Raw genomic sequence first — 15828 nt, 5'->3', positions numbered from 1 at the left:
ATCTCTCTCTTCCCCCACGTTGTCCACCGCCATGGCAACGATTACTGCGAACTGAACTACTAAACTGGACTGAACTTTGAGTCATTTTGAAATTGGGCATTTACCCCTAGACAACGATAGAGCTTGATTGATGCTGTTATCTTAATTCTGTGCACATGTGTGGTTATCATTGTTGAATTGTTGCATTTATTATCCTTTCGGTTACTGTGTTGCTTGTTTCTTTAATAAAACTTTCTTAGTTCTAGTACTCCAGACTCCAACTGAGTGATCCATTTCTGCTGGTTTGGCAACCCAGTTACGGGGTACGTAACATAAGAAAGTGTCTGATCGAACTTGAACTTGGCATTACTTATTGGGAAGTATTATATGAAATTTGGCATTTTTCACTTTTTGTGTGATCAGTCCTTCCTCTTTTGCTAGGGCAGAAGGAACAATAGAACTTAGAGTACAGCCTAGGAACAAACTGTTCAGCCCACAATGTCTGTGCTGAACACGGTGCCAAATTAAACTAATTCTCTTTGGTCTGTACATGTTCATATCCCTCCATTCGCTGCATATTCATGTGTCTAACCCACAGCCTCCTGAACAGCACTATCATACCACAACAGCCTATCCTAGGCACCCACTACACTCTGTTTTAAAGAAGCTTGCCCTTCACATCTCCTTTAAAGTTTGCCCAATCATCTTAAGTGCATGCCCTCTGGTATCTGGCAAGCCCTTTTGTATAGATGAAATTTTGTGCCATTGGAAAACCAGCAAGAAAATTAAAGTCCTGATCAAGGGACTGTTTGCTCTTTTCCATAAATGCTACCTGGCCTGCTGATTTCCTCCAGCATTTTGTGTACGTTGCTCCAGCATCCGCAGATTGTCTCATGTTTGAGAAAATTAAAGTTGATGCATAATGAATCAAATAAGATTCTGTAAAATTATGTGTAATTCTAATGAAATCCTGGCTTTTGGTAAAGAAGTGTTAAAAAAAAAGGCACCGCCAGTAGCAATAGGCTCCTCTGTCTTTTCAGGGTGGTTCTTTGTGAATAATATGGAAACAGATGACAACTAGCTTTACTCTGCATGTCCAGTTGTTATCTAATCATGAACAGAGACTTGGTCACCCTTCAGCCCATGCTTTCATTGTTCCAATCCAGTAATTCATTGACTCCATTTGTTTTCAGATCCCTCCTTGATCTTCCATGCTTTACCCAATAATTATCAGTCATCAGTTGCATGTTTCAGCTAGCAAGTCCCCAAGCACTGAACCCCTAATGAACCTCTCCTCCAAGGCACTCTTCAATACCTGCCACTTTGAGTGAGTCATAGTGACGTACAGCACAGAAACGGGCCTTTCTACCTAGTCACACTAATCCTATTTACCCATCTCAGTTGTGCTTCACCTGTCTGCACCCCCTTCATATTTTCAGTCACCCCACTCCCCCTGCTTCACCGTGAGGCTGGGTCCTGCAGTGCTTTTCTTGATGAGTTCCCTCGTCACTCCAGGTTCACCCTGAACAGTCCTCAGCCATTGTGCTGTCTCTCCTCTTCACCCTATGTGGTGGGCTCTTGTTTCACTCTGCTTCCTCAGCTTGTTCACACTTCACCTGTCCTGGTGCACTGTTCCTCACCTGGTGACACTTCACATTCTGCAGTCCATTTCCAATCGCTCTAACTCTCCCTGTGGCACCTTTCTTGGTGAGCTGTCCATTTGCTCCTGGTCATCGATGATCACTTGCACAGTCATAAAGAGAGATAGCAAGGAAACAGGCCCTTCAGCCTGTCGAGTCCATGTCAGCCATCAACCACATAGTTACACTAATCCTATATTAATCCATTTTTCCTTTTTTATTCTCCCCACTTTCTCATCAACTTCCCTCAGATTCCACTGTTCACCTACACATCAAAGGAAATTTAAGCTGGCCAATGTAACTTCCAATCCACATGCCTTTGTGATGTGGAGCAAAACTCGAGAAAAAGAACACCTGTAAAATATGCAAACTCCACACAGACCACACCCAAAGTTGTGATTTAAACTGGATTTAGCCTGTCAATGATTCAGAAGATTTATGGCCCTGAGCTACACACCACTGATGTCATGGAACCAACTCATGATTGATTGTTGGTTCAACCTCCATCTTCAAGTCAGAAGATTCAGGGGCCAATCCCAATCAAGAAGTCTCCATGTTTCTAATCAAATTAAATTAACTGCCTCAGGCAATATTGAATTGTACTGTACTGTTTCCCTTCATTCTGCACAACTCAATGTTCTCTCCCACAGGTTGGAAATCTCACGGAGCACTTTCTAAGAGGCAGACAAGATCTCCTCACCATAAATACAAAGACCTCCATGCCATTTGCCTTCACACCCCGAGGCATGTGCTTGTCACCTGTTAGCATCGCTGCAACTGGTGAATCAGCATATGGTGATCCTGGGTGTTGTAGCCTAACAATTTGTATGGCAGTGAATTGCCGTCTAAGCATGCTGTCAATATTAAATTTTCTTGGAAACAGACTTCTATCTCCAGAGAGATTGAATCTCATTATTCCTCTACCTGATTTTTAATTATTTTTATAACATAAGCCAATATTTCACATCTTTTTTTACAGGGAGAATGAAAAGTAATTCCTTGCAGCCATTCCTCTAATGATTGCATGAAGGAACGGCCTTTTAAATGAGGCTGCTTTGTTGTATTCATTTTGGTAAAATGTCTACATTCTTCAAGTACTGTGCACATGGGAAGAAATAAAGTGCAAGATCTTTCTGAGACCTCTGGGCAATTGGCAGCAACCTATACACTCTGCATGGTTCAAAGACAAAAATGAGGTGGTTGTTTATTTGAATTGTCAGGGTAACACAGATAAATAGTATCTGTATTAGTTTGCTGAAACAAATTGAATTAAAATGTCAAACAGTGTAGATTGATATCACGTCTGATTCCAGTAAAAGCCACTTTAACTGTATAAATGTGACAAAGCCAGTTTCCTAATAAAATCAAGAATTTAATTATGCTTTTTCTTGTCAAGGTTTAAATTCCAACATGAATTCTATTTCCTATCTGATTTTTTTTAGAAATGGAATATTATTTTAAAAGATGTTAGTGTCAAAGTTGTAATTATGTATTTTAAATTGGTGAGTGGATGGCCACAAAGGAACAATGCCCAAGCATGAGAAAATTGTTGCATTCCACCCCATTCACAAAACTGGCCATGATCGGATTAATCACCAGAGTTCCTTCTAATTGCAATTGTGTGTAGGCCTTTTAGAAACTAATTAACATGCACTAAGGAAAGCAGCAAGTGGCTTTGCATAGCTATATAAAGTTATTTCAGTTTGAAATTAAATCTGACACATCACACATCCACCACTTTCACTGTTAGCTCAAAGAAATTTCCCCACAGATTCCCTTTAAATATTTCACCTTTCCCCTTTAACCTATGACCTCTAGTTCTAGTGTCCCTAACCTCAATGGAAAAGCTGGCTTACATTTACCCTATCTCTACTCTTCATGATTTTGTATACCTCTATCAAATTCCCCCTCTCATTCTCTGACACTTCAGACCTAACCTATTCAAACTTTCTTTGTTACTCTGGCCCTCAAGACCTGGGCACATCCTTATAACTTTTTTCCAAACTTTTTCAATCTTATTGATATTTTTCCTGTAGGTGGCTGAGCAGAACTGCACACAGTCCTCCCAATTAGGCCTCACCAACATCTTATACAACTTCAACATAACATCCCAACTCCTGTACTCAATACTGTGATTTATGAAGGCAATGTGGCAAAATTCTCTTTATGACCTTATCTTCCTGTAATGTCACTTTCAAAGAATCATGATGGATCTGAATTCCCAGCTCCCTTTGTTCTACTGCCCTACCGTTCACTGTGAAAGTCCTACCTTGGTTTATCCTCCCAAAGTTCAACACCTCACACTTGTCCTCATTAAATTCCTTTTGCTATTTTTCAGCCCATTTTTCCAGCTGGTCCAGTACCACTGCAGGCTTTCTTAGTCTTCCTCACTGCCCTCACACTCCCTGTTTTAGTGTGATCTAAACCTTTGCTGATCCAGTTTACCACATTATCTTCCAAATCACTGATATAGATGACAAACAACAATAGACCTAGCACCAGTCCCTACGGCACTCCAGTGGTCACAGGGCTCTAGTCAGAGAGGCAACCATCAATTACCACCATCTGGTTTTCCCACTAAGCCAGTGTTGAATTTAGTTTACCACTTCATCCTGAATGGCAAATGACTGAGCCTTCTTGACCAACCTCCCATGGGATATCTTGTCAAAGACTATGTAGACAACATCCACTGCCTTTCCTTCATAAATTTTTCTGGTACCTCCTCAGAAAACTCTATAAGATTGATTAGCCATGATCTACCACACACAAAGCCATCTTGACTATCCCTCATCAGGGTTTATCCCAGTAGTCCTGTCTATCCAAGTAGTTATATATCCTTTCCCTTAGAATATCTTCCAATTATCCACCCACTACTGATGTCAGGTTCACCAGAGTATAGATTCTCAGCTTATTCATAGAGTTTTTCTTGGAACAACGTTAGCGAACCACCAGTCCTCCAGCAGCTGACCTGTGGTTAAGGTTGTCTTAAAAACCTCTGCCAGAGCCCCTGCAGTCTCTGAACTAGTCTCCCCCAAGGACCAAGGGGACACTGTCAGGCCCTGGGCCTTATCCACCCTAATTTTCATCAAGAATGCTAACAGCTCCAGGCAATTCTTTTAAATCTTAAAATAATACACAAGCTATCATTTAGTTCCAAAATTGCTGCAAGATCATATTGTTTGATAGTGATCTACAAATGAGATTGATCAGAATCTTGAGTGGAAAAAAGCAATTTGAAACTCTGGGTGCAGTTTGTGACTAGACCACTGACTGCACCCAGCTCTGTGTAGGCTGTGGTAATGGTAGAATATTACTTATTTCTTTTCAGTTTTCCTTGGTTCTTCTTTAGATTTCAGACCCTGTTACCTATTACACTTGACATGTGCTTGAGACTAATCTCAAAGGTGTTCCACCAATCTTAATGATCTCAAAGGTGTTTTCCTCAAGAAAGTATAATAGGTGCATGGGTGATAAGCAGACAAAGTCTTTTATTCACCAATATTTGCCCTACATCCATGACATCTTCTTAACAGATTCTGAGGCTTTATAAGACATTGGTCGGACCATATTTGGGTATTGTGAGCAGTTTTGTGCCCTGTATCTAAGGAAGTATGTGCTAGCACTGGAGAAGGTCCAAGGAGGTTCACACGAAAGAGAAAGATCCCAGGAATGAAAGGGTTAATATAAGAAAAGTGTTTGATGGCTCTGGGCCTGTATACACTGAGGTTTAGAAGAATAAAGGGGATTTCATTGAAACCTACCAAATACTAAAAAGCCAAGATAGAGTAGACATGGAAAGTGAGAGAGTCTAGGTCCATATAAAACTGCCTCAGAATAGAAGAATATTCCTTTAGAACTGTGATGAGGAGAAATTTATTTTGCCAGAGGATGATGAAGCTGTGGAATTCATTGCCACAGAAGGCTGTGGAGGAAAAGTCATTGTGTGTATTTAATGTGGAGGTTAGTAGGCTCTTGATTAGTTAGAGTGCCAAAAGTTATGGGAAGAAAGCAAAAGAATGGGGTTGAGAGAGTAGAGAAATCAGCCACGATTGAATAGTGGAGCAGACTTGTCTAATTCTGCTTCTTTGTTTTTATGGTGGCAGAGGAAATTAATTGGTTCTTATAGTCCTAGTGCCTATCACTGGCCAATAAAATAGAAATATGACTAACATTATAAGCTGTAATTATTCCTGGTTTCATTCAACATGTTTACTGCACCAGAATTACACAGGATAGATTGGCATGGAACCTATGCTGTGTATGGTGCAGTTATTTGAGACAACTATCATTCTTCTCTACTTCCTTCATTCACAGCCTTCTTACACTGATGTGATTCTAAGCTTTTAACAGAAAGATCATTTTATTATGTCATACTGACTGGGCCCCGCTATCTGTTTATCAATCTATTGATTATCCTCATTCATTTTAATGAAAAACAGTGGTTAAATCATTTTATCCAGTTACATTGTGTCCAGGTGATCCTTTCTGTCCTATCACACAGGATACCATGAACCGTCTGAACAGATGTGGCATGATTTACGAAAACAGATCATATCACTGACTTTTTTATTGGGGACATGACCCAAGTCAAAAGGGAATTGGCTGTTGGTGTTCAGAGAATTATTCCTAGTACATTTGACTCCAATCAGTGGTTATTTTCTTCTTTCCCATAAGTAAAAAATCCATCATCAAATGAAATAATACAGCAAGAACAGGAGGCAAAGGAGCTAAGAGATCTGTGTTAGCATTATTGTTAACAAAACACATGTTTCTTTTGGCTGATGGATACATTATTCAGTAGCACCTTTATTTTTCTCCAGTATGTGTATCACTATATTTTTCTGACATATTAACTTGCTGATCGCTGAGGTTCCTTGCCACAGCTGTAGACAGTTGAAATGGGATCTAAACAAATGACAGTGGAAATGTCCCTCAATGACCCAAGCACATAATGAAAGGCTGATGCTTCCGTGCGGATTTGAGGCAGTAAGATCTGTAATGTTTATAAAATAATAATTAGGACTGGGCAGAGTCAGCGTGGATTTATGAAAGGGAATCCACATTTAACAAATCTGTTCCAGTTTCTTGAGGTTGTAATTAGCGGTCTAGTTCGAGGCGAATCAATTGATGTGTTGAATTTGAACTTTCAGTAGGCCTTTGATAAGGTGCCATACAAGAGATTATTAAGCAAAGTTAAAGCACACCACATTAGCAGTAATATATTGGCATGAATTGCAGAGTAGAATCATAAAATAATATAGGACTGAAGCAGACACCAGCCCAATAGGTCTATGCTGATTACAGCATCCTCCCTGCTAGTCCACTCATCTGCATTCAGTCCATAAGCCTCCATACCTATCCAAATGCCTCTTAACTGCTGAAATTCTACCCACCTCAACCACTTCCTCTGACAGCTCCTTCTGGGTACTCACTATTCTCTGTGTAAAGAAGTGACCTCTCAGGTCTCTTTCAAATCTCTTCTCTCTACCTTGTATCTGTCCCCTCTTGTTTTGGAATCTCCAACCTTGGGGAAAATACTATGACCATCCACCTTTTCCAAATTCCGCATGAAATTATCAACTTCTATAAACTTTATTCTTTTGTACTCCAGGGGATGAAGCTCCAGCATAAAGATAAGATAAGGATCAAAACATAAAGTGAAATATGTCATATCAAGACAGTGAGGATTGTGCTGGGCAGCCTATAAATGTCACCATGCTTCCGGTGCCAACATAGTATGCCCACAACTCACTAATCCTGGATGTACATCTTTGGAATGTGGGAGGGAACTGGAGCACATTCAGAAAAATACCCATGTGCTCACGGAGAGAACATACAAGCTCCTTACAGACAGCACTGCACCAGCATTGTACCTCATTCTAACAGCTAGCGCTGTCAAGCGACTGTGCTAACCACTGTGCTACCTTATCACCCCATGGTCTATCCCTCCCTATAACTCAGGCCCTCTAGTCCAAGCATGATCATCGTAAATCTTCTCTGCACCCTCTCCAGTTTTTACAATGTCTTTCCTATACCAAAGTGACCAAAACTGTACACGGTACCCCAAATGTGTGTTCAGATTGTTTACAGAAAACAAAATCTCGACATAATTGTGTAATTTTCAGGTTAGGAAGTGCTGAATAGAGGGTGCTGGAGAGACTGATGTTGGAGACATAGCTGTACAAAATCTACATTAATCATTTGAAACAGGGGACTAAGTATAATACACTCAAGTTTGCTGATCATATATAGGAATGTGGCAATGTAGATCTTGAGGAGGATGCAGAAAGATTGAGTAAATGGGTGAGGATGTGTCAAAGAGAACATAATGTGGGAAAAAAATTAAGGGCATCCCCTTCTGGAAAAAAGAAATAGAAAAGCAAAATATATTTTAAATTGTTAGAGATTTGAGGGCCCTAGGTGACCTTATTCATGAATCACCAAAGTTTGAAAGACAAATAGTATACTGGACTTTATTGAGTGCAAGAAAAGAAATCTTTTATTCCAATATGTAAGACCCAGCAACACTCTGTCCAAAATAAAGTACACAGATCTGGATTCCCTAACCAGGTAAGTGTTGACTTGGAATTGAGGAAGTGCAGTGAAAATTCACAAGACTGATGCCTTCAAAGGTAGAAATGTTGTATAAACTGTGTTTAAATAGCCTACACCTATACACTCATGTGCTTAGAAGAGTGAGAGGATAACTCAAGTCAAGTCAAGTTTATTGTCACGTGTACCAGCATGGTGAGGAATAGTACAATGTAAAACTTGCTAGCAGTAGCATCACAGGAACATAGGTTCAGACCACACAGAATATAAATTCTATGTATATAAACTATACATAAAATTGTACCATGCAAGGGAATGTACAAAAACAAGACTGTAGTGCAAAAGAACAAAGATACAGTCAAAGACAAGTCCATGGTAGTGTTGTAGGAAGGGAGCTGTTTCTGAACCTGATGGCATGGGACTTCAAGCTTCTGTATCTCCTGGCTGATGACAGCAGCTTTCATTGAAATGCATAACAATCTTAAATGGCGTAATAATGTCGATGATGGGCTGATGCTCCTTTTCATAGCCAGTGTTTACACAGTTAAGGGGTCAGCCACTCATGATGGAAATCTTTTACACCCAGAGGGTGAATCTACAGAATTCTCCACCCAAGAGGGTGGTGGATGCTCAGTATTCAAGACAGAAACTGGTGGAGTTTTAAGCATTTAAGTGAATCAATGATTTGAGGTTGTTCCAGGAATATGGAGCTGAAGGAAAGGATCAGCTGTGATTTTATTGAATAAAAGATCACACATGAGGGGCCAAATGGCCTGCTGCTGCTTCTGTTTGATAAACTGTACATAATAATAAATAGGTGGGGACTTGGTTTAAGTTTCATTACTTAATTCAAGGCATTACTTATTTGCTCTAACCACTTTCTTCTCTCCACAATTTTTAATGAAACAGATTATTTTTTTTCCATGTGGCATTTTGTTCACCTCATTGTCGTGGATTGGCAATGTAATATTTAGTGCACTTCAAAGTAAGCCCCTGTGGAATACTCTGTGTTATTCTGAAGGATATGGTAAAGTGCTAAGTAAATGTATTTTATTCTTGGTTTCAATGTTGAGAACAAGAATAAAATACAATTATTTAGCACTTTACCATGCCTAGCTTTCAATTCAACATTACAATTTATTACTCGAGATCAAAAGTAACCAATTTATATATTGTAAAGATTTTACTTTTAATCTCCTGGAACTGAGCTGACCGACATTTGCAGTTTGCCAAAATGTGATGCACAGCTACTTCTTTCCCCAGGGTTTCTTCTGACATGAAATGAAAACGGTGCCATTTCATCACAAAAACTGCAGTATAATTGGGCCAAGGAATACAAGAGTCATTTGCACTACACGGGAAATAATTACAGAATGCTGTTGCATTTCTGCTGTTTTGTGCTTGGTAGGATGTAAACCAAAGAGCTGCTTGACTGAACTTTGCTGTTTCTCATTGACACTTATTTTGTTGTTGTTTACCCCCCTATAGGGAATTGCAGCTGCAGCACGTTCAAAAGGAGAACACAAACAAAGAATCTTTCTGACCATTTCATTTGGAGGCATCAAAATTTTTGATGAAAAGACAGGTGTAAGTTTCAAGCATGGTCTGACTTTAAAATATTTCTAGCTTGGAGTCCTCAATAATTTGGGAGGTTAGCATGAGTGACGTGGAGCTCATGAAAATCATTGTTGAATTCACTGCAACTTCTCTTCCAGGGATGTCCACTTAATTGACATCTGGTCTCACCTTATCCACAATATTGCCTTTTCTCTACTCCTCTATACCCCACCTTCTTTGGTATTGAAAACCAACTTCCTTTCTCTCTTGACAAACAAGGGAAAATCTGCAGATGCTGGAAATCCAAGCAACACACACAAAATTCTGGAGGAACTCAGCAGGCCAGGCAGCATCTATGAAAAAGAGTACCTTCGGCAGTCCTGCTGAAGGGTCACAGCCCGAAACGTTAACTGTACTCTTTTCCATAGGTGCTGCCTGACTTACTGAGTTCCTCTAGCATTTTGTGTGTGTAGCTTTGCTTTCCCTCTTTTCCAATTCTGCTGAAGTGTCCCAGACTGAAATATTAAAAGTTTATTTTTACCATATATTATGCATGACTGCTATGTGTTTCCAGAATTGCCTGGTCTTTTATTCCTCAGTGATATTATTCTAAAAAAAAAGAGCACAATTCAAACAGAAAATGCTAGAAATATTCAGCAGGTCAGGCAGCTTCTGTGGAAAGAGAGAGTTAATGTTTCAGTCTGAAGTTTTTCAGAAAATGAAATATTAGATCTAAACATATTTTAAGGTACTGAAGAATTAATGTAGGGATGGATAAAATAAAAGAGATGGTTGATAATCGATAGTAGGTTTATTATCGTCATATGTGCCAAGATACAGTTAAAAACTTTGTTTTGCATGCCATCCATATGCAGTTTATTCCAAAGTACAAGTACATTAAAGTTGTACAAAGGGAAAAGCAATAATAGATGCAGACTATAATGTTACAGGTACAGGGTGTAAGTGTCACAAGAAGGTAAGCTGAGAAATTTCACAGTGGGGTAGAAGTTGTTCTTAAGACTGGTGCTGTGTGTTTTCAAGCTTTTGTATCTTTTTCCCAATAAGAGTGAAGAGAAGAAAATATGACCCGGTAGGAGGGATCAGTGATTATATTGGCAGCTTCTCCATGGCAATGGGTAACGTAGGCACAGTCAATGGAGGAGAGGCTGGTTTTCATGGTGGACTGAGCTGTATCTGCAACTCTTTGTAGTTTCTTGTGGATTGAGAAGAGCAGTTGCCACATCCAAATTATGACTGATACTAACAGAATCAGGTGCATCGATAAAAATTGGTGAGGGTCAGTAGGGACATGCCATCTTTCCTTGGGTTTCTGGGGAGGTAGAGATGTCAACATGCCTTCTTGGTCATGGTGTTTCATGGTTGAACTTAAAAAAGTTATTGGTGTTATTTACACCTAGAAAGTTGAAACTCTCAATCAACTCCACATCAGAACCGCAGATAATCAAGGAGCATGTAGTCTGCCTTGCTTCCTGAAGTTAATGACTAGTTCATTTGTTTCCTTGACATTGAGGGAAAGATTGTGGTCTTGACATCATGCCGCTAGGCTCTCATTCTCCTTCCTGTACTCACTCTTCTCAGTATTTAAGATTTAGCCCGGTATGGTTGTGACATCTGTGAACTTATAGATGGAGTTAGAGCTGATCTGGTCACACATCAGAAGTGTACACGGAGTGAAGCTGTTAGGTTGGGCGTCAGGGAAGATTTGATGACCAAAAGCTTGTTAGTGCATGGCAAAAGAGGATAGGACAAACAAGGGAACAAAACATCAGTCTGAAAAAGCTGCAAATGGACACAGTATTGTTAGCTAAAATTACCAGAGTAAGACATTGAGACTGATACAAATAATGGTAGCTGGAAAATATTGAACATAATTTGTGAATTTATAATGCACTAAGTCTGAAAATAAAGTGCCATCCCTCAGACTTCCACTGAGTTCTATTAAAGGCCAAGCATAGACAGGTTAGAGTGGGAATGGGACAGCAGATTAAAGTTATGGGCACTAGATGCTGAGGTAATGACTCAATCTAAAAAGAGGCAATCCACAGCCGCTGTGCCATTGCTTTTATTCAGTTTTTGATATGACATAGAATTTATTATTGAGAGATGAATGTCTGGAGTTTCGGATTTTAAAAGGGTTGAAAGTTAAAGGCAATAACACATATTTCCCGAAGCTGTCAACAGTGTAGTCTGAGTGCTGGGTAATATTGTTTGTTTTGCCATTTAGAGAAGGCTTTATGCATGAAAGCCATATGCACATTCTGAGATCAATAAATTTATACCATTAGCGTAGAGTTAATGGGTAGATTGCCAACATTCATTACTACTGGAAAGTAAAGAATGATATTCATTCACTTATTGGTTTGATGCTGATGCCCACATAAAGCTGAAGTGGAGCAAGACCACCTCCTAGAGATAGGTCTTATACACCCTCACAAAATGTAGTCTGCTACCTACAATATGTGAAATGAAAAGTCTATTGTTCTCTCACAAGTGCTGTAGTGTAGATAACTGTACCAAAGGAACACATGAAGCAATTTTAGAAATAAATAGCAGGACTTAAAAGACAACTGTCACCTTTTTTAAAAGATGTCACACTTCAATAGTTTACTAACCAAATTATGTGCTTTGTGCTCTGCTTACATTTTACTTCAAGAGTATGACTTGATGGAGGTATATAAGACGATAAAGAGGCATTGGTAGAGTGGGCAGCCAGAGACTTTTTCCCAGAGCAGAAATGGTTAATGTAGGAGGGCATCATTTTAAGATGATTGGAAGAAAGTATAAAGGGATTGTCAGAGGTAGAATTTTTTTTTACACAGAGAGTGGTGTGTGCATGGAACGCGCTGCCAGAGGTGGTGATGGGGGCAGATACGTTAGGGATATTTAAGAGACTCTTAGATAGTCATATAAGTGAAAGAAAAATGGAAGGCTTTGTGGGAGAGAACATTAGACTGGTGTAAGAGTATTTTAAGAGGTCGGTACAACATCGTGTGCCAAGGGGCACATACAGTGTTCTGTGTGTATAAATATTCAACTTGTAACCATACTTCTTTTGGCATACACCAATTTCCAAAAAGTGAAACACAATAAAAATTGGCATTCAGGATATTTTAAGTAATCCCTAGTAGTTAAAAGATCGATATAATCCCCAGTAATGCATGGAACAATATTGAGTTAGTTAATCTCCCTGAGGCTGACTGCTGCATGATGCACTAGTAAGTTAGTTGTCATCATCAGTTTTTTGGTCATTGTTTTTCTTACAATACATCCAAAGAAATTACATCTTGAGAGGTGTATTTCCAAAATAGAATTAAACTATATTTATAAAACTGTATTTATTTAAAATTATAATTTGATTGGAACAATCAAACTACCAAAATCAGTTTGTTATAGTTCAAAATCATTCTTCTTTTCCTGTTTGAGAAGAAAAGTTCATGCAAGAGATTTATTTGGAGTTCCATAACATTAGAGTTGAACCATTTTGGCTTGCTTATATTGATGTAGATCATAAATTGTAGTTGGGTAGATGAGTAAGTTATTTTCTCCAGATTTTATCTTAAGAATGGCATACACACTCTGTTGAGATTGTGTTTCTTCTTTAGATGCGTGCATGCACGCACAACCACAGTGTTCAATGCCTAATGGACAACGTAATAGACATACATCTTTGAAAATACTCTTTTAAAGTGATCTCAACAATTGACTGCACACAATAAACTAGTTGAAGAAATGGACTGTGTTTTCCACTCAGATTATGAAACCTGAGATAAAATAGAATGTGCATGATAATGTTTATGAACATAGAAAATAGAACAGTACATCACAGGATCAGGCCCTTCGACCCACAACATCGTGCCAAACCAATTAAATGAGTAATCAAATAGGTAACTAAACTCAGTTCTTCTGCTTACAAAATTCCCATGACCTTCCATTTTCCTCCCATGAATGTGAGGAACTGCTGGCTAGGAAGCTCGAACAGGCTTTACGAATTGATGTAAAATAAATAAGAAATGGAAAATGGAGCTTTTCAGTTCCCTAAAGTTATTCTACTACTTTATATGAATTGTCCTTTACTTAAGCTTCACTCTGCCATTTTGTGTGTACCGTTGATAAATCTGGGCCTAAAACACCAAGCATTTAACCAAAGACTATATGACCATAAGATATTGAAGCAGAATTAGGCCATTTGGCCTGTCAAGTCTGCTCCATCATTTTATCATGGTTGATCCATTTTCCCTCTCAGCCCCAATCTCTTGCCTTCTCCCTGTATCCCTTCATACCCTGACCAATCAAGAATCTATCAATCCCTGCTTTAAATATACATAAAGACTTGGTCTCCACAGCTGCCTGATGTAATGAATTCCACAGATTCACCACTCTCTCCAGCTAAAAAAATTCCTCCTCATCTCCATTCTAAAATTCTGAGGCTGTGTCCTCTGGTCTTAGACTCTCTCACCATAGAAAACATCCTCACCCCATCCACTCTATCAAGGCCTTTCACCATTTGATAGGTTTCAATGAGGTCACCCCTCATTCTTCTGAATTCCAGTGAATACAGGCCCAGAGCCATCAAATGCACTTCATATGACAAGCCATTCAAACCTCGAATCATTTTTGTGAACCTTCTTTGAATCCTCTCCAGTTTCAGCACATCCATGCTAAGATAAGGGACCCAAAACTGCTCTAAGTGAGGCCTCACCAATGCTTTATAAAGCCTTAACATTACGTCCTTGTTTTATATTCTAGTCCTCTTGAAATGAATGCTAACATTACTTTTGCCTTCCTCACCACAGCCTGCAAATTAACCTTTACGAAATGCTGCACTAGCACTCCCAAAGTCCCTTTGCACCTCAGTTTTTATTATTGTATTTTCTCTCCATTTAGAAAATACCCTTTCATTTCTTTTACCAAAGTGCACGACCATACACTTCCCAATGTTGTATTCCATCTGCATTTCTTTGCCCATTCTCCTAATCTGTCTAGGTCCTTCTGTAGATTCTCTACTTCTTCAAAACTACCTGCCCCTCCACCTATCCTCTTTCTTTGTTTTTTAGCTAAAAGCTGAACATTCATTTTGTTCATTCGTCCCTATTTTTGCCATTGTTCTCCATTCTTTTGTACTTTTTGAGAATAAAATAATATTTAAAAATTAACAACTTTTGAGAATCTTTATAAATGAAGTATATAAAATTACTATTAACTACAGTAAAATCATAATTGAACAGGTGTTCAGTTAGATGGTCGTATTATCTTAGTTACTCTGTGTTGAATAAGTCTTTGCACATAACAATAGAATTTACTTAAATCAAGGCTTCCCTTTTCATCTAGTAAGTTGTATATAGGTAACCTATTTAAGGAGTTGCATTGCAATTCAACAAGCATCATTGACCAGACAAATGCTTCACAGTTCCAGAGACAATTTTAGACTCATCTCAGTTCTAAATTTATCTGTGTCATAGAGAAAGGAATGAGCTCACTGCCAGTGGGACGCAGCTAACTGTTCAAAAGTAGGACAGCCCTCATGCTGTTTCCACTGATTGCTTGCTTTGGGTGAAGTTGCCACAGCAACTACTTTATGAAGGAGAAAGGAGCCAGAGAAAGCACCTGAACATTTAAAAGGTCCATTGTCTAACCCACAATAAATTATTATTATGGTTATAAAGTAAACCCAAGTGATTTGAGGAACTGTATGCATTACTGTTGTATTTCCTCACGTATCGCGGTCATAAAGTGGTATCAGATGCCAAAGCAAATGATGTTAGCTATTTATTAAGTATGTTATTGAAACAACACTACTTACTGCAGTTAAGGGTTATAGTACTGCTAAATTAAGTACCCAAAGTACCGTGCCTATAGCCAAATGCTACGAGAGTATTCCTACAAACTTGTAGCTAAGCCTCTAACTATGATCAATAGTTTGATAACTGCAGTCCTAGCAACAAAGTTAATAAATTATTTGACATCCTTTGTTGGCTGTTATGTTACAAAGTAAAGTGTATTTTAAACACATTTTGAAGACGTTATGATATCCTTGGTTGATAGTAATTATGATTTTATTGCTCTTGGATGTGACTTTCGG

The 15828-nt window shown here is 38.9% G+C and overlaps 1 protein-coding gene across 1 annotated transcript in view; it reads left to right on the top strand.

The window, feature by feature from the left end:
- Positions 1-15828, top strand: part of dab1a (DAB adaptor protein 1a) — a 350415-nt gene that overhangs the window by 201764 nt on the left and 132823 nt on the right. Inside the window, exon 4 of the mRNA XM_063063449.1 lies at positions 9660-9758. Within this exon, the coding sequence (XP_062919519.1) occupies positions 9660-9758 (99 nt within the window). The remainder of the gene's footprint in view (positions 1-9659; positions 9759-15828) is intronic.

This window comes from Mobula hypostoma, chromosome 12, assembly GCF_963921235.1.
Source record: "Mobula hypostoma chromosome 12, sMobHyp1.1, whole genome shotgun sequence".
NCBI lineage: Eukaryota > Metazoa > Chordata > Chondrichthyes > Myliobatiformes > Myliobatidae > Mobula > Mobula hypostoma.
The sequence above is the reverse complement of the archived record's forward strand: the minus strand, read 5'-3'. Positions and strand labels throughout refer to the sequence as shown.